This window comes from Crassostrea angulata, chromosome 1, assembly GCF_025612915.1.
Source record: "Crassostrea angulata isolate pt1a10 chromosome 1, ASM2561291v2, whole genome shotgun sequence".
Lineage (NCBI taxonomy): Eukaryota > Metazoa > Mollusca > Bivalvia > Ostreida > Ostreidae > Magallana > Magallana angulata.
Genome location: NC_069111.1, coordinates 20332172 through 20352995, shown reverse-complemented (window position 1 = coordinate 20352995; position 20824 = coordinate 20332172). Strand labels below are relative to the sequence as shown.

At 32.7% G+C, this 20824-nt stretch overlaps 2 protein-coding genes across 2 annotated transcripts; both read right to left on the bottom strand.

The window, feature by feature from the left end:
- Positions 1-3767: 3767 nt before the first annotated feature.
- Positions 3768-5501, bottom strand: LOC128188369 (E3 ubiquitin-protein ligase TRIM71-like). The gene has a single exon (XM_052859377.1). The coding sequence runs from the start codon at positions 5466-5468 to the stop codon at positions 3801-3803; it is 1668 nt and encodes a 555-aa protein (XP_052715337.1). The 5' UTR covers positions 5469-5501; the 3' UTR covers positions 3768-3800.
- Positions 5502-15366: 9865 nt separating this feature from the next.
- LOC128188376 (arylsulfatase J-like) lies at positions 15367-19570 on the bottom strand. The gene is made up of 8 exons (XM_052859388.1): positions 19325-19570; positions 18807-18966; positions 17891-18003; positions 17681-17797; positions 17007-17129; positions 16745-16877; positions 16368-16521; positions 15367-16118 (listed from the first exon to the last, which is right to left on the bottom strand). The coding sequence occupies exons 1-8, from the start codon at positions 19442-19444 to the stop codon at positions 15422-15424; spliced, it is 1617 nt and encodes a 538-aa protein (XP_052715348.1). The 5' UTR covers positions 19445-19570; the 3' UTR covers positions 15367-15421.
- Positions 19571-20824: the final 1254 nt, after the last annotated feature.

Genomic DNA, 20824 nt, shown 5'->3' with positions numbered 1-20824 from the left:
AAACGCTTTGGAGATCTAATATAAGTATAAACATGGAAAACAATTTTACAATTTTATCTATATGAAAAATCAGAACTACCATAAAGTATATAGTTCATATAAAATGGTACACTAATGTCAATAAGTTGGTTAAAAAGTTCGTCTCTTTGTTGAGTGTATCTTGGATATCCAGGGGAAAAATCACATTTCCTTCAGATTAAGACCCACAGTATAAACATCGACTCACATCAGATTTAAAAAATTCTTAAATAAGTAAGCTTTACTAGCTTTATTCCGTAATTGACGTAAAATAATTATTTCCTATTGTCTTAACTGAAAGGTTTGTAAGCTCTAGGTATATTTTGTTTTTTAAGTTTTGACTTAAAAGAAAGATAAAGTTAATGAAATTTTCTTTTCTGCATTAATATTATTCTAAATTTACATGTAGATGGAGCAAATCTATTGTAATAAGTATATAGTGGTAGATAGTAAAACAGCTAATTCGATCTATTATTATATGCATGTTCAGTAAGAAAATATGATTGAATTCAATCTAACATATCTTGTGGTGCTAAACCATTTATATTCTTGTTGAATATAATTAGTTTATGGTTATCCCTTCGAGATTGCAAGGTTTCCAAATTAAGCTCACTATATAAAATTATATTAGAAGAATTAACTCTGATCCCTGTCACTGTCCTGGTTGCTTCAATTTGTACATGTTTAAGCAATTCGGATTTTTCCTTGATACAGCTGCTCCAAACAACATATCTATCAGTTGTATACTTTTCGCATACCTTTTCATGTATATACCATTAATATAATTAGATCAACAATCCTCCGACTGTATATTTAGATGCAAACCTACTTTTTTTTAAAAATTAATACCATTTTTGCTGTAGGGTATATGTTTTTAATTTTGAGAAAATATATTACGTCAGTTGCCTGTGTTTCTAATTTACAGGTAAATAATAGAATTGAAAACTCAAAATAAGAGAAATAAATTGCATTTTTAAGAAGAACCATGACTGTATATGCAGAAAATTGGATGGTGCTTCAATAAAGTTAATCAGACAAGTTTATGAAAAATTATTTTAAAGTCGTAAAAAATTAAAAACATGTGTAAATATGTATATGCTGTATATATACGTATAAAAAAGCAGTATATATGAAAAAGGATAAAAATATGACAACCAATCATTTATTATTTTGTCAGTGAAATATTCTGACTTCTTCAAATTAAGCGTATCTGACATTATATCCTTTTGCATTCAGAAAGTCTCGGTCAGGCTATTGTGCTTACTATGAATGTTTATAAATATTTTAATGTTAATATGTGACATATATGTTTACCAGTGCTGGCTATGCCTAATCATTATATACTCCACTTAAAATGTAATGTCCGCCATAAAGTATACATATGCACTTTCAGACTCCTGTCACTTACCAGCTGTCTGTTTATCATGGATCAAACACTGTAACATATAAATTTCATTATGCGACGACACTCCTTGCTCATGTACGGATCTAGAGGGGGGAGAGCCCCCCCCCCCCTGGAAAATTATGGTGTTCCGATGGGGCCACTTCGACCTTCGCACTTTCGCCTTTAGGTCAAAGATGCGAGAGTGCGAAGTTGCGAAGGCGAGGGTGCGACGGCGAAGGAGCGAGAGTGCGAAGATGCGATGGCGAAAGTGCGAAGGCAAAGGAGCGATACTACTATCGCTCCTTCGCCTTCACAACTTTGCACTCTCAACTTCGCACTTTCGCCTTCGCATTCATAGCATTCAGTAAGTCTCGGTCAATTACATAGAAGTTGATGCAAGCACCGTACTCGTCAAGGTTTTCCTATTAATCCATGATATTATTCGTACGCATGCGCTAGGCCATTGTGCTTACTATGAATGTTTATAAATATTTTAATGTGTATATGTGACATATATGTTTACCAGTGCTGGCTATGCCTAATTATTATATGCTCCACATAAAATGTAATGTCCGCCATAATGTATACATATGCACTTCCAGACTCCTGTCACTTACCAGCTGTCTGTTTACCGTGGATCAAACACAGTAACATTCTAATTTCATTATGCGACACTCCTTGCTCATGTATGGATCTAGAGGGGGAGAGGGGGTCCACCCTCCAGAAAATTCAATATTAATAACTTCACACATTCAGTAAAGGGGGAGAGAGGGTCCGGATCCCAACCCCAAGGAAAATTTGATTTTATTGATTATATATATAATAAAATCTCCAAAATATGTTTGGCTAGAATAGCTGTAACTTCTGTGGAAGCATCCTCAGGTAGTGTAGATTTAAGTTTCTTCAAATCATGATCCCCCAGGTTAGGGTAGGGTCACATTACTTAGGATTATATAGAAAAAAAGTCTTCGAAAATCTTCTTCTCAGAAACCAATTGGCCAAAAAAGCTTAAACTTGTGTGGAAGCATCCTCAGATATAGTAGATTCAAATCAAGAACCTTTTGGTAGGGTGGGGGCCACAATGGGGGTCAAATTTAAAGGTTTTTATTACTGGACCACTTTTAATAAATTGTCCAAATATTTTGTATATGACTCCACAAAGCTGATTTTGTTTTGGCTATTTTTTCTCAGGTGAGCAATGTGGCCCATGGGCCTCTTGTATTATTTATATTTACATCTCTCTCTCTCTCTCTTAATTTCTCCCTTAATCTTAATTATTCAATAAAAGTAAGTATGCAAGTTATCGGTTTTTCTCAATTAGTACAATATTGCATAGAAGTTACAATCAATTTTTCCATAGATATGGTCATATATACAATATCTATTTGTAAGTCTGAGGTCAGTCCGTCTTATCTATGTTGCTAAGTTACCATCAATTACAAAATAATCCAAACTTTCATAGATACAGACTTACACGGGCTGAGCTCAGACTTCCAAGTAGTTATAGTAACCATGGTAACCTTAATATATGGAAGAATTGGCTTTTACTTCAGTGAAATGTGCTGATCGACAATGATGATTAATTTTACAAAACCAGCTAAGGTAATTGAGAGTTATATATTTTTTCAGCAATTCTTACTGTCTTCATATCAACATGACACATGAAAACATGAAAGCATTTCGTTGTTTAATTAAATTGATGCCTGATTAAGCACAAGTCTTGATAATGCAAATATTTCTTCTCAATGGTAGATGGTTTTCCTAACTATGAGATGATTTACTTTTATATAGCAGTGTAACGTTAGGAGAACTTTCTACCTCAGAGAAAAAAATGTTTATAATATGTCTGCGAAGAGCCTGTGTTATTGATGTAATCAACCACACTTTATAATTATACAGTTTATTTACATTTATTATTTAATATACACACATAAACAGTATACATTGTATTGCATTTAGATTTAACGTATATTGGATATAATAATATTACACACACAATTTGATGGCACGCAATGTTTGAAGTTTCAAATAACAACTCTTGGTCTGTTGACAATCTTACCCAATATATAAACACAGTTAGTTTACATACAATGAATAAAACAATCTGTTAGTTGACATACATTATGTAAACACAGTCAGGTACATGTAGTTTGTTCACATACAAGATGTAATACAGAATGTTGACATGTAAACATGTTATCAAAAAAGTTTAATTTATTTACATGTAATATTTAGCTGTTATCAGTTGAGAACTTTATTTAAATATAATTCAATATCATGAACTGTTTGATTATTACAAATCATGGTTTGTTTCATTTGTATTAATGTGGATTTCTTCACTAATGTTACATGTAAATAAAAATAAACAAATAGTTTGATTATTATAAACACAGTTTGTTTACATGTTATATTGTATTTTCTTCACTTTACCTGTTAGGTACTCAGCCACAAAGAGGTTGTCTCTGGTGTCCACACATAAACCCCATGGAGCCTGTAAATCATAGATGTCAATGTAGCGGAGGAACTGTCCGTCCTGATCAAGGATGTGGATACACTTGATGTAACTGTCTACTGTCAGGATCCGACCCTGGCTGTCTGTTGTGATGCCGCGTGGAAAGAATGATCCCTTGGTAGTAGAGGGATGACCAGTGTAGGTAAACCGGAGTTTCCCGGCCTGATTGACCACTACTACTGCATCGGCTCCATGGTCTGACACACAGATATCTAGGTTCCTGTTCTCACTGATGTGTATAGTGTTAAATAATCCACCAGATGAATAGAGAGGTTGTCCTTTGTCGTCGTACTGAATACTTTGTTTCTCTGTGGAGCCAGAGTAACACACAACTTTTGTTGGTTTATCATCATCACTGTCCATGACAACCAGGAGGTCACCAGAGGAGGTACTACAGACACAGTGAGGTCTCCACCCCTGTAATCTGATCACTGTCTGTATCTGTGCATTCTTCACTATGTTCACAGTTCTATCTTTGTAATCAGTATAAACTAGATCCCCACTCCTTGTCACTGCTATGTCCTGTGGAACGTCCCCTGACTTGGTTTGGACTGGCTTCACTAGTTCCCCACTGAGGTTGTACAGTCTCATGATGTTGTCATCGCCACGCGTCCATATCTCCTCATCACTCAGACAGGACACACTGTATAATCGCCCATTCTCTGTGTTTATCTGTGTGATGATCCGTGGTACATCAATGAGTGGTCTGTCCGGGGGAGAGGACTCGGCACCGGGAGATTCCATGGTGTAGCCATGTTCTTCTGTTTTGATAGATGATGCTGACAGAGAACCAAACTGTTGATAAAGCTGTTCTTTGTTGATCTTCTGAGGGGTAAAACTTGGTAAGGACACTGTGAGTTTAGGAGGCAATCTTCTGAATTCATCATTCCTGGATTTGTAGGCAGAGACACGGCTGACTTCATTGGAGTTCAGTAACGTCTTCAGTTCAGCAATAGTCTGTGTGATTTCAGAAATGGTGTGTTTAATTTCATCTTCCTGTTTGTCTAAGACAGCCAGGTGTTTGGTGTCCATTTCCTCCATGTTAGATTTCATGTTTCTGATAATGGTGTTTATTTCTCTGTGCAAGTCTTCTCCATGTTTGTCAATTTCTGTTGTTAATTCCTGGGAGTTTTCATTCAGAGCAGATTTCTGGACTGGGATAATGGATGCAATCTCTTGGTATTTAAGATAAATGGATTTCTCTAGTTCTTGTAAATCTTTTTGAATGGTTTCTTTCTTGTTATCCATAGTTTTAGTTATATCAATAAATTTATGGCCATGGTGTTCTTCAGAGGAAGCACATGTTGCACAAATAGGAATGTCACATTGTTCACAGTAATGTTCACATATTTTTGAGGAATGTTTTTGACACTTTGGAGTATATTTCCTCTTTTCAAATGGGACCACTTTGTGTTCTTTGGATTGATCAGAGAGATGGTTCTTCTCACAGGTTTTACACAGATATTTTTTACAAATGACACAGTACATAGGGGGGCCCGGGGTCTCACAGAGATGACACCGTAACACATCCTGAAGGCTGAACTCAGGGTCCATGGTCAGACACTTTGATGGGATTTTAAGAGATATTCTAAAGGGAAAAAAATCGATCACTAATAGGTTATCATACTTCAGTAAATTATTCAATTAACGTTAATGTCAATATAATTTCCATGTTGAAAGTGCACACGTATACAATAGTTCGAGTTTCTTGATTTTTATTCCATTTTGAATTTTTTAAAAAATGAAATAGTAATTAATTAACTAGTTAAAAAAACAAACCTCTAAAAAAATCTCTCTTCCTGGTCTTGTTGGCCTTTGTGATCGTCACGTGATTAACTTATATATAGCAGGGGTGGATTTGTGGTATCAGGGGAAAACGTACCCAAGAGAAAACGTACCCAGGAGAAAACGTACCCAATTCCTAGGGTACGTTTTCTCCAAGAGAAAACGTACCCAGGTACACTATAAAAATAATAAACATAAAGTTGAATAGTTTTAATAACTAATTTACTGCATGAATATAGAGGAATTTATGACTTTGATAGATATCTGAATTAAATAATAATATATGTATCGGTTTCAAATATTTAAAGGATTAGGACATGTCAATAAGTTTTAAATACTACTTTAATTCATATTTTAATGAATAAATATAGAGCAAATATACAAATTTAATAAATATCTTTAAAGAATATAGATCCCGTAGAGGTTTTCTTATATTTATCGATTAAATATCTAAAGGACTTTGACATGATTTGAGGTAAAAATTTTCAACTTTATTTCATAAATGATTTTTAATAGTTGATAAATTTACCATGTTTGTTATAAGTATTCTGCTTTAAATATTAGTAATTTTAATGTAATTAGACCTTTGAGACTTTCAAAGTTGTGTCAATTCAAGGGAAATTTAACAATGAAAAAAAAACAACATCAACAACTATTCATATTGATGACGTATAATCTATCGAGAAAAAAAAAAAACGCGCTATCGACTTCTCGAGATACTCATAATCAAGTTCTCCAAATATCTTGCGATCAAAACTATTATAGACGATCGGTGCCGGTGTAACGAAGAATTTTGACCCGGGTTGAAAATTGACCCGGGGGTCTTTTTTCCACGTTGAATATTGAGACCAAAGGTGTTGAATAAAGATCCTAATCCGTTGAAAATTGACCCGCATCGTAGAATTTTGATCATGAAACCGGTTCAAAATTCAACAACAAAGAACCACAAATTAATGAATCAATATTATAGTTTATTACCGTAATTAAAAATTATCAGTTTTTATACATTTATTCTTTAGATTTACATGTTCACATGTTTCAACGGGGGGGGGGGGATGTATCCCTTTAAATATGTACATGTAATCACTATTTTATTCATAATAAACTTTTCGCGTATAATTGCTGTGTGTGATATCTATATATTTTTAAAGAAATATATGTTTTTGTTAATAATATTAGTATACATGGTTACACGTTAAAATATTCAATTCAGTAAAACCCTTTTTTTTAATTTGCTGGAGAAGTGTACAAATATAAATAATTTTTTAAAAATTACAATTTTGGTTTTACGTTCACCCAGTAAATTGAAACTTTGATATTGTTCATTGTAAATTTTCTGAGTGGGTGTAAATAAAAAAAATTACAGTATGTTATATTGATATTTTTGTGTTTGCACCCACTCAGTTTGTTAAAACTGTGACTATCTGAATTTTGTATTCACACCCATCCAGCCAATAACAGTTTACAAAATGATGATATGCTAGCATGATTGTACTATTTCATGAACAATGCTGTAGTAACTATATCTGGAAAGCCGATTTAGGTGTTTTATTTGTTCCGTTAGAATAACTTTTGATGTAACTAAATATCATCAAATCGCTAATTTTTCTAGGCATTAACAGTTCTGCTTCATGGAATCTGTAGCAAGTTAGCAACCTAATTTTTGTACAGGATGACGATAGAATTTTGCTTTAAAGTTTCTAAATTGCTTTGATCACAAAAATTTATCATAAATTTACTAACAGTAATTGTTTTCGTCAATAAATTGGTAAATTGCATTTTTTGAATAGAAATAAGAAGTAGAAGATCATACAACAGCGTTGGAGTAGATGATAGACCTTCCTATCACAGCCACCTACATTATTAATTTAATTTAAACGTGTTAAATGTGTATATTGTGTGTATATAAGACATGAGGTACTTGAATATTAAATAATTATCTGAATATTTATCATATATGATTGTATGACATATTGTTGGTAGACATGTTCACTCACACCTATATTAACAAACATATCACCTTCATAATTTATACCTGCAGAGATACAAACATAAGAATGAGATTTTCATGATCCAGCCCATTTGAAAAGAACAGTAAATAAAAGGGAACTGTATATTAAGTAAATATACAGGTATAATACTTAAATAGGTTTAAACAGTGTACCTTAAGAGAATCAAAAACGCTTTGGAGATCTAATATAAGTATAAACATGGAAAACAATTTTACAATTTTATCTATATGAAAAATCAGAACTACCATAAAGTATATAGTTCATATAAAATGGTACACTAATGTCAATAAGTTGGTTAAAAAGTTCGTCTCTTTGTTGAGTGTATCTTGGATATCCAGGGGAAAAATCACATTTCCTTCAGATTAAGACCCACAGTATAAACATCGACTCACATCAGATTTAAAAAATCCTTAAATAAGTAAGCTTTACTAGCTTTATTCCGTAATTGACGTAAAATAATTATTTCCTATTGTCTTAACTGAAAGGTTTGAAAGCTCTAGGTATATTTTGTTTTTTAAGTTTTGACTTAAAAGAAAGATAAAGTTAATGAAATTTTCTTTTCTGCATTAATATTATTCTAAATTTACATGTAGATGGAGCAAATCTATTGTAATAAGTATATAGTGGTAGATAGTAAAACAGCTAATTCGATCTATTATTATATGCATGTTCAGTAAGAAAATATGATTGAATTCAATCTAACATATCTTGTGGTGCTAAACCATTTATATTCTTGTTGAATATAATTAGTTTATGGTTATCCCTTCGAGGTTGCAAGGTTTCCAAATTAAGCTCACTATATAAAATTATATTAGAAGAATTAACTCTGATCCCTGTCACTGTCCTGTTTGCTTCAATTTGTACATGTTTAAGTAATTCGGATTTTTCCTTGATACGGCTGCTCCAAACAACATATCTATCAGTTGTATACTTTTCGCATACCTTTTCATGTATATACCATTAATATAATTAGATCAACAATCCTCCGACTGTATATTTAGATGCAAACCTACTTTTTTTTTTAAATTAATACCATTTTTGCTGTAGGGGTATATGTTTTTAATTTTGAGAAAATATATTACGTCAGTTGCCTGTGTTTCTAATTTACAGGTAAATAATAGAATTGAAAACTCAAAATAAGAGAAATAAATTGCATTTTTAAGAAGAACCATGACTGTATATGCAGAAAATTGGATGGTGCTTCAATAAAGTTAATCAGACAAGTTTATGAAAAATTATTTTAAAGTCGTAAAAAATTAAAAACATGTGTAAATATGTATATGCTGTATATATACGTATAAAAAAAGCAGTATATATGAAAAAGGATAAAAATATGACAACCAATCATTTATTATTTTGTCAGTGAAATATTCTGACTTCTTCAAATTAAGCGTATCTGGCATTATATCTTTTTGTCTTGATATAAATATATATAACCTTTACCCATTAAAGCAGTATAGAGGTTATATATTTTCAATTATTAGAAAAATATACAACGACAGGTGCCTGTCGAATAGAGCTCTGTTGAATTGCCTTAAAAGTGACGATAACGGGCAATATGTTTGTTAGATATATTTATCAGAGATTGTGACAAGTTTAAACTTTAAATTCTGTCACATGAGGGAATGAAAACCATGTCATCTATGTCAAAAAGTATTCTAGCCCTACTCGCCTGCTCCATTTCCGAAGCAAACGGTCATCTTCTTAGCTTTTATACATAGTATTGTAATAATAAATGAATATCATATTTTCAATCTAAAAACTTAATGTTTAATTGGACATATCAGCCTAAAAGAAATTAGCCACGCATATGTATCGGACAGTATGTACATTTTAAAACTGAAACTTTCAAATATGTGCATGATTGTATATTTAAACCGTGTAGAGTAAGTTCCAGTTCAGATCAAAACTCTGAGGTTTGGGTCAATTCTCAACAGGGTCAGTTTTCAACGGGTCGAGGTCATCAGAGTTTAGAAAAATCTTTCTCATACCGTTGAAAAATGACCCCGGGTATAAATTTCACGATTTTGGTCTCAATTTTCAACGTTGAAAAATGACCCCTGGGTCAATTTTCAACCCGGGTCAATATTCTTCGTTACACCGGCTTTGTTTCTGATGTGCATATACACATTGCGTATAAATTTACGTATTATTATTCTATTACGTATAATCATTACCTCCATTACAAACTGACCAGCATACGTCCCCTAAAATAAAGTAAACATGGTATTAAAAATAATACATAAAAAGCTTGAAATACAGAAATCGAAACAATGTAAATACAAAGTACAGATTTACCGTCATAGTAGAACTCTGGCCTGCTGCTAAAATGCCTACTCCCCATACTATCTTCATCGCCAAGCCATAGTTTTCGGATAACCATTTGCCCTATTGAATTTGAATAAGAAATACGGCGGAGGAAAAGGTAAGGTTAAGAAATAAACTATTCAACAATAATCAATCTTCTCACTCATTTATGTAATATTCACCATATATATTTAATAATTGCAAATCACTAATATTGAGAATTTGAGAGATGCTGTGCTCACAATAACCTGATAATTAAATACTGTAATTAATGATAAAAGATACCATCCAAATGTTTGAGAAGCAGTAGCGGATCCAGAACAAGATTAATAGCAGAAGGACTTTTATATTCTTTATAAGTCTTTATTATTTTATCGACAAAATTAAAAGGTCGGTTTAACTAGAACAGAGCTTGTTGCAAAGCAATGAGTGGGCCTTCCGTTAACTTTAAAAGTTGTTTGTAAGAAACGCATAACAAAATCCGCAAATTCTTCAGAAAGAACGATTCCAATTAGTCCGGGCAAGCCACGATTTAAAGAGGCCAGTTCATAAATAGCCTTAAATATGTTTGAGGGATTCTAATACTAATACTTATGACAAATACGAGTAAATCAAGTGAGTTTGCTTGATAAAGTACGTGATAAATAGAAAGTCGTCTTGTAGGAGCACAGCCACACTATGTCAAAGAGATTATTCGCGTCGTCTGTTTTGGTGACTCGTGGTTCAAAATAAAAGTAATAATGGGAGACGTATTTGGAAGCCCTGTTACGTTTTTGTGAGTTAAAAATTTACAAAGGGGTTTAAATATATGGAAGCTACAATGAAGCATCTTACTAAATAGGTTATAAAACATTTGTATGAAGAAAAAACTTCATGCAGGTGTAAAACTTTCACAAAATGAATTCTTTCATAGTTTCATAAGTTTTAACATTATAACAACATCTTTCAGATTTACGCTCATGGTTGTGTCGATCTAAATACCTTTAAAAATGCTAATGTTTTATTAATACTCTGTGGAATTCCCTTAATGATTTGTCTATAAATGTAAACTTTTATCAAAGACATGGTCATATAATACTGACAATATCTACTCTATGGACTATAAAACCATCTTTGAAAGAGAACTTCATCTTTTATATATAACAAGGGTTATTTTAACCAGACCTATGCACATTTCTTAATGTACAAAGATGCTGGCCCTATATGTACTAAGAAAAATTATTAGGGCCCCAACCTATGGTGATCAGTCTGCCCATCCTTCCATCTGTCTGTTTGTCCAAGATCGCTTATCCAGAGTATATCTCCTCTGTCCTTAGCTGAATCTGGCTCATACTTCATCCACAGAGTGCCTATGGGTAAAGGGTGTGCAGTGACCTTGAACCATGTTTCAAGGCCTAAGGTTAATGTCATAGCTGAATTATATAATTATTATGAAATTTTTGTCCGTGGCATATCTTCTCTCTCCTCGGTCCAATCTGGCACATACTTAACTTACAGAGTGTCTATGGTCAAAATGTGTGCAGTGATTTTAAATGAAGTTTGTAGGTTAAGGGTCAAAGTCATATCGGACCACCAAAAATTCCTTTTTTCAGAGCATATATATTTTCCACTTGGCCCTATTTGACTCATACTTCTCATAAAAAGAGCTTTAGAGTAAGTTAAGGGCGTGGTGTAACTTTGAACCAATTTTCAAGGCCAATTGTAAAGGTCATAGTATAATGATATGAAAAATCCTTGTCCGGAGCATATCTTCTTTCCCTCTGCTCCAATCTGGCTCATACATCACCCACATAGTGCCTTTGATTAATGGATATGCAGTGATCTCGAATGATGTTTGTATGTCAAGTGTCAAGGTCATATCATCTCACACAAAAAATCCCTTTTTAAGAGCATATATATATATATATATATATATATATATATATATATATATATATATATATATATATATATATATATATATATATATAATACTTTCCACATAGTCCTATTTGGCTGGAACTTCAACAGAGTTTTTTTTTTCGTTAATAGCGCGCAGTGACCTTGAACCAAGTCAATGTGAAGGTCATAGTTGATCTCTTTATAACCATTTGATTAATCTTGCTCAGACTGAACAAAAATGCTTGTACGTTAAGGGTAATGAGATTGAATTAGAAGTTCTATGCCAGGTGGAAAACTGCTGAGTTATAGGCCAAGGTCAAAGCAAAATTCTCTGAATTTCTTTTCATCGTATTGTCCATTATTTAAGTGGGGCCCTTTTAGATGGTCACCATCTCAATGGTGTCTAGTTTAAAGTAATCATTAATTTTTCGGAGAACAAAATTCAATATACGTGTATCAGTAAGTATACATGTTGAAGGACAAGCATTTTTTAATTGAAATGAAAAATAACAAAGAATTTGAATTCCCATCTAAATTTAATAATTTGAACAAAATTCACATTCAACACTTAAGTAATTAACACAAGCAATTTTTTCTGTTGAAATAACTAAAAAGTATGAATTAAAGTATAATGAATACAATCTAGTAGTTGTTTACAAGGTGTATAAATAAAAAAAATATATTGCACTAATAACAAACATAAAATGTACTATGCATTTAATATCCTTGTAAATTGGTTATCATAATTTTATGTTTCAAATACCGGTATGTTAATAATGTAAGGCACAGTCGACTAAATGTAGTAAATATCACCAACCAAAAATAAAATCTGAGTATTCATACTCACCAAGGGTTTTTCTGACTTAATAAACTGTAAGGGTCTTCGCTCCATTAAAGTATAGAAAAAAATAAGCAGTAATATGTTCAAATGGAATTTTTTCTCATTCTACAGTTCTTAATAATTTGTGAATTTTGTATCCACGTTATATATATTTGTTTATATTAGAATTTAAATGTAAAACTAAAAGCAAATATGGGGAAGAATTGTATTGTGAATTAGTGTCCAGGCCAAAATATGTCAGAAAAACCCAAGAATTAGTACATATATTCGCAACATGTATTGAACATATAATGGGCAGCTTTTCAGATCAAATTGACGAATGTATAAATTATTCTTGACAAAACAACTGTCCAAAGAAAGCAAGCAATACAACTACATGTAAGTATAACCCATAGCCCTATCAACAAGCAAGCTAACAGTACAGGACTCATATACAGTATATATACGTATAAAACAAAAATAAAACAACAGATACAAAAACAAAACTTAAGTCAAATGCCAGTAGAACAAATAAAGTATGGAAGATACCAACAAAGAATGGTTTAAAGCCATTGCATTATACATTTAACCAGGATATGCCTGATCTAAGTAACAGCAGCACACACAAGCTGAAAACTGAAAAAGACAATAGAATGTAAAAAAAATTTATACATTGATATTGGTTGATTGTTGGTGTAAATTGAAATGCATAGAGTCACACTAAATTATATATTAATTTTAAATCATATTTTAAGACAAAATATGTCAAGGCCTCACATAAAAGGTTAAGGTCAGAAAATTATGATGCAGTTGAACTGATCTTACCATTATGTATTTTTGTTTGAAATTTGATTTAACGAGGCCGAGTACAGAACGAGTACGCATGCTTTCGCGCAGCGTTTCATTTGTATTGTGACGTCATCTTTTTGCTTGTTTGACGCCATGGCGTGATAGTTTTATCTGCAGATATTCATCGAAATTTGTTGAAAATGGCTCATTTAATGCGTAAAATTAATGTTATATTGTGGAATAAACATAACTGTCTCGAAGTATAAGCTATATTTGGGCTCGGGTCGAAAAAGTGAAGAGGGTTCAGCAGGCCAAACCCTCTGTCACGTTTTCTTAACCCGCCTAAATATAGCTGAATTCATATATTTCAAGACATTAACCATGTATTTTACATTAATGACCCTTAATATGTAATGTTATATTTTTTTTATTACTTAAATATGTCTGAAGGCTTTAATAATACTATAAAGATCACCTTTTCCGCCTTTGTCAAATAAAAAATAGCCATTATCTGACAAATCTGGGAAATTGGGCATACAAAAATCAACTTTGATAAGACCCCTGGAACAAACCAGGAGGTAAAAGGTTTTTTTTTATTTGACCATTTGATGCATTTTAGCAATAACTTTAATATGTAGAACAGAAAAAGAAATCCCTAGGGCAGAAGTTTAAAAAAATGTGCAAAATTGATACATTTCAAGCGAAATCCCATAGGGTTCTATGTTAAAGATTAACAAACTTTGAGATGACCCCCTAAACAAACGGTGTGGTAAATGTCTTATTTTTTAATCTTAAAATAATAATTATATCAGTAGAAATTCAGGTAAAAAATTTCATTAAAAAAACTAGGGCAGAACTAATTAGACCCGGCCTCGTTAAAAATCTTGAACTTTAAGTTAGAAACTAGGCTAAACATGAAAAAAATAAAAAAGGAAAATAGAATCAAGGTCTTGGAGAAGGTTCAGAATATTGTTATACAATCACAGACAAATTGCACTATTCAAATTTGACGTTTGATTACGTAAAAATCTCTAGCTGTATGTGTCTTTGATGAAAATAAGCTACCGGTGGTTGCAAAAGCAAGGTGAACTATCTTGAATAGTTTATTTGAAACTGAGCTAAACATTTCATTATGAAATTCAAAGTGTAAAGGACAGAAGAAAGACAAACAATATATTATATGCACCAGCCAGATATTTGGTACCAGCAAACATGTTGATTTCTGTTTTGAAAATCAGAAACAATTAGGAAATTGTGACTGGTATGTGACAAAAGGCTTTTGAGGTACTGGTCGGAGAGTATAAGGTTAACTGTAGATTCCTTATTTTATGCAAATACTAGAAAATAAAATCTCAAGCGACAACTTTTGTGGTACTTTCAATATCATAATTCACAAATGTCATAAAATGTGAAATTTTAAGGAAGATTATAAAAAAACGTGAGGAATACTTCTCAGGATTTTCGGTGGATACATTAAAGCCTTGTTAAATTAAGAGTTTACAATAATAATGAACCTACTGATCTTTGACCCTCTGTAATGAAAATTCCATAAATAAAGATCACCAGCTTGACAAGGCTAACCTGTGAATGACTTTTCATGAAAATCAAGAAAGGAAAATTTCAGTCAAACACTTCGGATTTTTGACATCAAGTTCATATGGCTATCAAAAGTTGGTCAGTCATTATATCATCTATTTTAAGAACTGATAGATTCCAATTAACCAGAACATGATCAAAATTTGTTTCTGAATCTGCATTCTACAGTTTCAGCATCTACTATTAAAATACTATTGCTTAAAGCTGCATTAAAATACTAGTAGTTGATCTAGGAATGTTTATATTTAAAAAAAAAAAAAAAGAACAAAAATATATCTATGCTAAAAAAAACCCTCTTAAGTTGGCATGCCTGTCAGTTAGTCCAGCCATGGCCTCCATATGCCTCCATTGACTCGTGGATTTCCAGCTGGGTCAATTGGTTTATTTCCAGGGGGTACCATCATAGTGCTCTTGTACTTCAAAATTTTAGCCAACAGTTTTGTTACAATATCCATATGACTGCTTGCTATGTTATTGTACTCGCAAGGATCCGATGGAATATGGTACAAACATGGCACTTTATTGGCTTGACAATTTGTGCTGGCATTGGCAGGCTTAGGACCGCATTGAATTGTCACTGGTTTGCAAGTTTCCTGTAAAATACCTCGTTCACTCCTGTTGGTGTGTTTATATGCACTCATCTGCATTTTGTCATAACTCGATTTTTCAGACAGTTGATATGGGGGATACCAGCCATCCCAATATCCAGTAACAGGTCCGTGTAATAGTTTGTAATCTCCAACTCTGATAGCTTCAGTTTTGTCCATTGGGTCAATGTTGTGGAGAATTTCAGTCCTGACCGGCTTGCCATTGGTCTGCAGCACCCCCCACTGATCAATGCCATACAGATTGTAAAGATCTGATGCCTTACCACCAGCAGCTGTGTAGAGGGTAGGTAGCCAGTCTGTGACGTGGATCATCTGATTGGATACGTAGCCTTTGGTCTGGAGTAAAGGACTGGAAATGAAGGCAACTCCTCGAACTCCTCCTTCCCACAGTGTATCTTTAACTCCTCTACAGAGAAAATATTACTATTTTAAATACAAATTATGGTAGAGAACAACACATATTCAAACTCAACACAGTAATTGTTTGTAGAATGAGTTTTTTTGAAATGCGAAGAACCAAGTTAAAAGATATTGAAAGTCTTAACGAGGGTAGTTAATAGGCTGTAGTTAATCTTGTATCAATATTTAGAATATCCTTTTCAAAAACTATGTTTATTTTCACCAAGTATCCTTTTCAAATATGCATGCATATTACCTCAGAGGAAAATTGCTGGCAGCATTGCCACCAAATCCATTAGCAGGTCCCCCATTGTCTGTTGTAAAGACAATTATAGAATTGCAATACATATTTTTGTCTTTCAGTGTTTGCACAATTGATCCAACAGCATCATCTAGAGCAGACACCATTGCTGAAAGTATAAAGAAAAGTCTGTGAAGCACTATTGTCTTTGGTGCTATCTAAATATTACACATATCGTACCCATGTATAGTCAACAAAATAATATCTTCTTGGCCTTTATTCCTTCTAAGCTAAACATGTACTATATTGATTTGTATCTTTATGTACTCCCCCTCCCCAATCCCCCTCAAAACAAAATCCCCAATCAACCTTTCATGATGAATGTTGTTTACCTGCATATGTCTTTCTCTCTGTATTTTTTATATGAGGGAATCTTTTGATGTATTTTGTTGGTGCCTGAAGACTCTTTCCACTAGGAAGGTTGCCACTGTGAACAGCTTGGAAAGGCAGGTACAGAAACAAGGGCTAAAAGTAGAACAAGTGCATAGACAACTTATAATAAATACTAGTACTTTGAACACATTATAACAAAACAATAATCAATACTGCCACGGTGTATACACAATCATTTCTTGCATGTAGGTCCATTCATACCTCTGATGTGTTATGTTTCTGTATGATAGTGTTGGCTTCTTGTCTAAACAGTTCTGTTGAGTACTGGCCAATTCCTGTAAAGTCCACGGTAGTGTTCCTCACAAAGTCAAACCCAAAATATTCCTATAAAATACAAGATACAATACTTGATTTATACAAGTATTCTTGGACAGGCATTCAGAAGACAGCTGATGTATTTTTCTTCCAATGTACTTTTTTTATGTTCATGAAGATAGCAACCTTGTATGTTGTATAAGACATACTCCAAACACTGCATATACATTTACCTTCATCTGTGATATAACAATTGACTGCTTCTTTGACTTTAATAAAGTCTTAACTCGTTTTCTGAATTTTGTCATTAAATTTTTCTAAAGGACTTCTTTTTAAAGCACAACAAATACTCAATCTTTGAATAAGCATATAAATTACGTAATCTCTTAAGTACCAGAATTGAGGTAATACACATTGACAAACTGACATTATAATATGATTTGTTAATGAACATCATAATAAAAGCCTAATATCTAAGCAGTTAACAGTCATTTATAAAGAGGAATCAGACCTTTGTGCTTAGTATTGCTAGTACCAGTAATTGTTACAAAAAAATCTCATTAATAAGTATGAATTGATTCACAACCTTAAGCAGATATGTTACGTTTTATTATGTTTACCTCATTGGCTTCCGAGGTGTGATCATAGTAATCTCCACAGCCCAGATAATATCCATAGTGAGTCTCGAAGCCTCTGTACATTGGGGTAAACTCCTTCTTGTGGAATCCAAGGTGCCACTGAAGAAAGGAAAGTTTAAGAACTGCTTTAAAAAACCAACACCCTCAATGCTCATTTTCGCATCATTTGAATTTCTTTGTCAGCAGGCCTACCTTGCCCACCATATGTCTCCTGTAGCCTAGTTTCTGGAAGAACTGAGGCATGATGGTCTCATTCAGTGGCAGTCCATAGGGCTGAGAGGCCGCTATCACTCCAGACTGGAGACCTGAATGAAAAAAATATTGGTATATACAATGCAACTGCATGTGCAAGTGGATTTGAAAGGGAGATTTAAAGTCAATTTACGACAGACAAATCCAGTTATTCAAACAATAAAATGCTTTCTTTGTTGATTTATAAATATGAGTTATGAATGTGGCGACATGTAGAACAAATTCCTAACCCCCGTAGGCAGGTCATATGTAAGTTTTTTCTGCAAAGATTGCTACCTTCATAACCCACATGAATAATCAAAGGAGACATTTTATTGTTTATATTTTCAAAAAAAACTTTAACATCTTTCTTTAAACAAATTAATTAAAATAAGTTGAATTAACTTAATTACTGTTAATCAGTACTTAAGCTTAAAGAAACAGTCAAATTGCCTCTTATGGGAATTTGAATCTGACATCATCATGATTATTTCGTGCAGTCTGTGATTTTTCTTAGGTCACTGTGCGTTTCGACCAATCAATAAACAGGATGTGTATATTTAAGTCTTGTCAGTTTCATTCGCTTTAGGTTTTGACTAATCGATGAACGTCATTAAACGCCTAAAACGGGCGTGTAGATTTTAGGCCTGCAGTTTCTATAGAGCTATGAATTAACAATAAGTTTCCATAGGAAATAGAGGGAATCGTGCTTGGTAGATGTTAAGATAAATTGTTTAACTCAATTCCCCCTGGAGCATTTTAGGTTGCAACTTATTTAAAATAAATTCCTGACCGTTCATTCCACTGACTGTGTATTTGAAAATTCATAATCATAATAAAAATGTAATTATTCAAATTTTGAAATGGACACACTTACCTGTCTGTATAGGATGTCTGCCTGTCATGAGGGCCCCACGAGTTGGGGTACAAATAGGGGACACATAGTAGTTGTTGAGAATGATCCCTCCATAGGCTAGACTGTCTATGTTGGGGGTTGGGATTTGGGCGGATCCATGAAAGCTCACATCATCGTAACCCTATACAGTTACAACAACATACCTACTACTATGATACTTAGCAGTACATGGGCATATCCTAATCAGGATTTAAGATAAACTCCTTCTAAGAAACTTGTAGTATGTCTAAATACTACCAGTAATAAATAAATGCTTATCATGTTTTTAATGTATTTCATTAAGGCTTATTTTGAATAGAAAATGAAACAATGAATTAAACTGAATATATGACAATATCACTGTTTTGACAACTTGACAGTAATATTATAAATATGACTTAAAATATTGTATATCATTTCATCACAATGACTATTCTGAAAACTCAATATTGAATACATGACCATGTTTTTATGAACTAAATGCATAGAAATAATCTTACCAAATCATCAGCAACAATGAGAATAATATTTGGTCTGGTAGTTGCCACTGCAACCCTGCACAGGATAGCAACATCCAACAACAGTAAAGCAAAGGGTCTGTGCATATTTTTCACAACCATGTTCTACAAAAATTATAACAGCTTATCAGTAAAAAGGTGTTGCTGCATCAATAAAGAGAATCTGATTTTTATTTTTTTTTTCTGAACAAAAGTATTTCTATGGGTCATTTCAATGCCATATTAATATATAAATATTTTCCTTATTATATATGTATATACGTTGTCTTCACAATTATTTCCTATTTTTGTACGATTGACTGATTTTCTTTATGTATTGTAATTTATAACATGACATCTCCGCAAGGGGGAAATAAAAATCAGCAACAATATTAATGAGAATAACATTTGGTCTGGTTGTTGCAACGAAAACCCTGCACAGGATAGCAACATCCAACAACAGTAAAGCAAAGGGTCTGTGCATATTTTTCACAACCATGTTCTACAAAAATTATAACAGCTTATCAGTAAAAAGGTATTGCTGCATTAATAAAGAGAATCTGATTTTTATTTTTTTTTCTGAATAAAAGTATTTCTATGGGTCATTGCAATGCCATATTAACATATACATATTTTCCTTATTATATATGTATATACATTGTCTTCACAATTATTTCCTATTTTTGTACGATTGACTGATTTTCTTTATGTATTGTAATTTTTAACATGACATCCCGCAAGGGGGAAATAAAGATTGAATAAATTCACTTGAAAAACTTGAAATTTTTCCGGCCCACTTGGATCGATCGAGAAAAAAAAACATGAAATGAGGAAATCAAAAATCTATCTTCCTATCTATTAAAGGGGAAAGGTTATGGATAATTTCAAAAATTCAGAGAAGGGATCCAAATACCCGGTTTAAAAAATAAAATAATTTTCCTTGAAGTTTCTTCAGGATATGAAGGTAATGATCAAAGTAGAAAAAGTTTCTATAACCCAAAAAATTGTAACTTGATAACTATTAATAACAATCCACATTTGGTTGATTAATATCTTTTAGTTTATCGGGAATTCTAAACAATACAAATAAAAGAAAACTATTTGAAAATTGCATTGACAATCATTGCTATATAATCTGTTTTCTTATGAATTAATTAATGATTTAACGACCATGATATGCTATATAATAACATGTACATTCACCTGAAGGAACTTAAAAGAGCGGATATATATTTCTAAATAGAGACTTGTAATGGGAAATGTTGACATCTTTTCTCCATTCAAAGGTACTTGGGACACTTCACACAAATTTTTAACCCTATCATCCATGGTACTTTCAGGTCGTTTTAGCTGTATATTGAAACCTGATAAGGGGGCGTTTTAAAAGAGGAGTTTGGGGATTTTTTTGTACCACTGAATGAACTGAATGAACATTGTCGAAAACTAGCGTAAACAAGTTGTTGTGTGTCTTAAATTGCAATTTTTTTTTACATGTAATAAATT

Excerpts from the sequence above, each read along its gene's own strand:
- LOC128188369 (XM_052859377.1), bottom strand. The coding sequence starts at position 5,468 with ATGGACCCTGAGTTCAGCCTTCAGGATGTGTTACGGTGTCATCTCTGT.
- LOC128188376 (XM_052859388.1), bottom strand. The coding sequence starts at position 19,444 with ATGGTTGTGAAAAATATGCACAGACCCTTTGCTTTACTGTTGTTGGAT. Across the intron at positions 18,004-18,806 it reads CAGACATCCTATACAGACAG|GTCTCCAGTCTGGAGTGATA; the intron begins GTAAGTGTGTCC and ends TTTTTCATTCAG. Across the intron at positions 16,522-16,744 it reads AGAGAGAAAGACATATGCAG|CAATGGTGTCTGCTCTAGAT; the intron begins GTAAACAACATT and ends TTATACTTTCAG.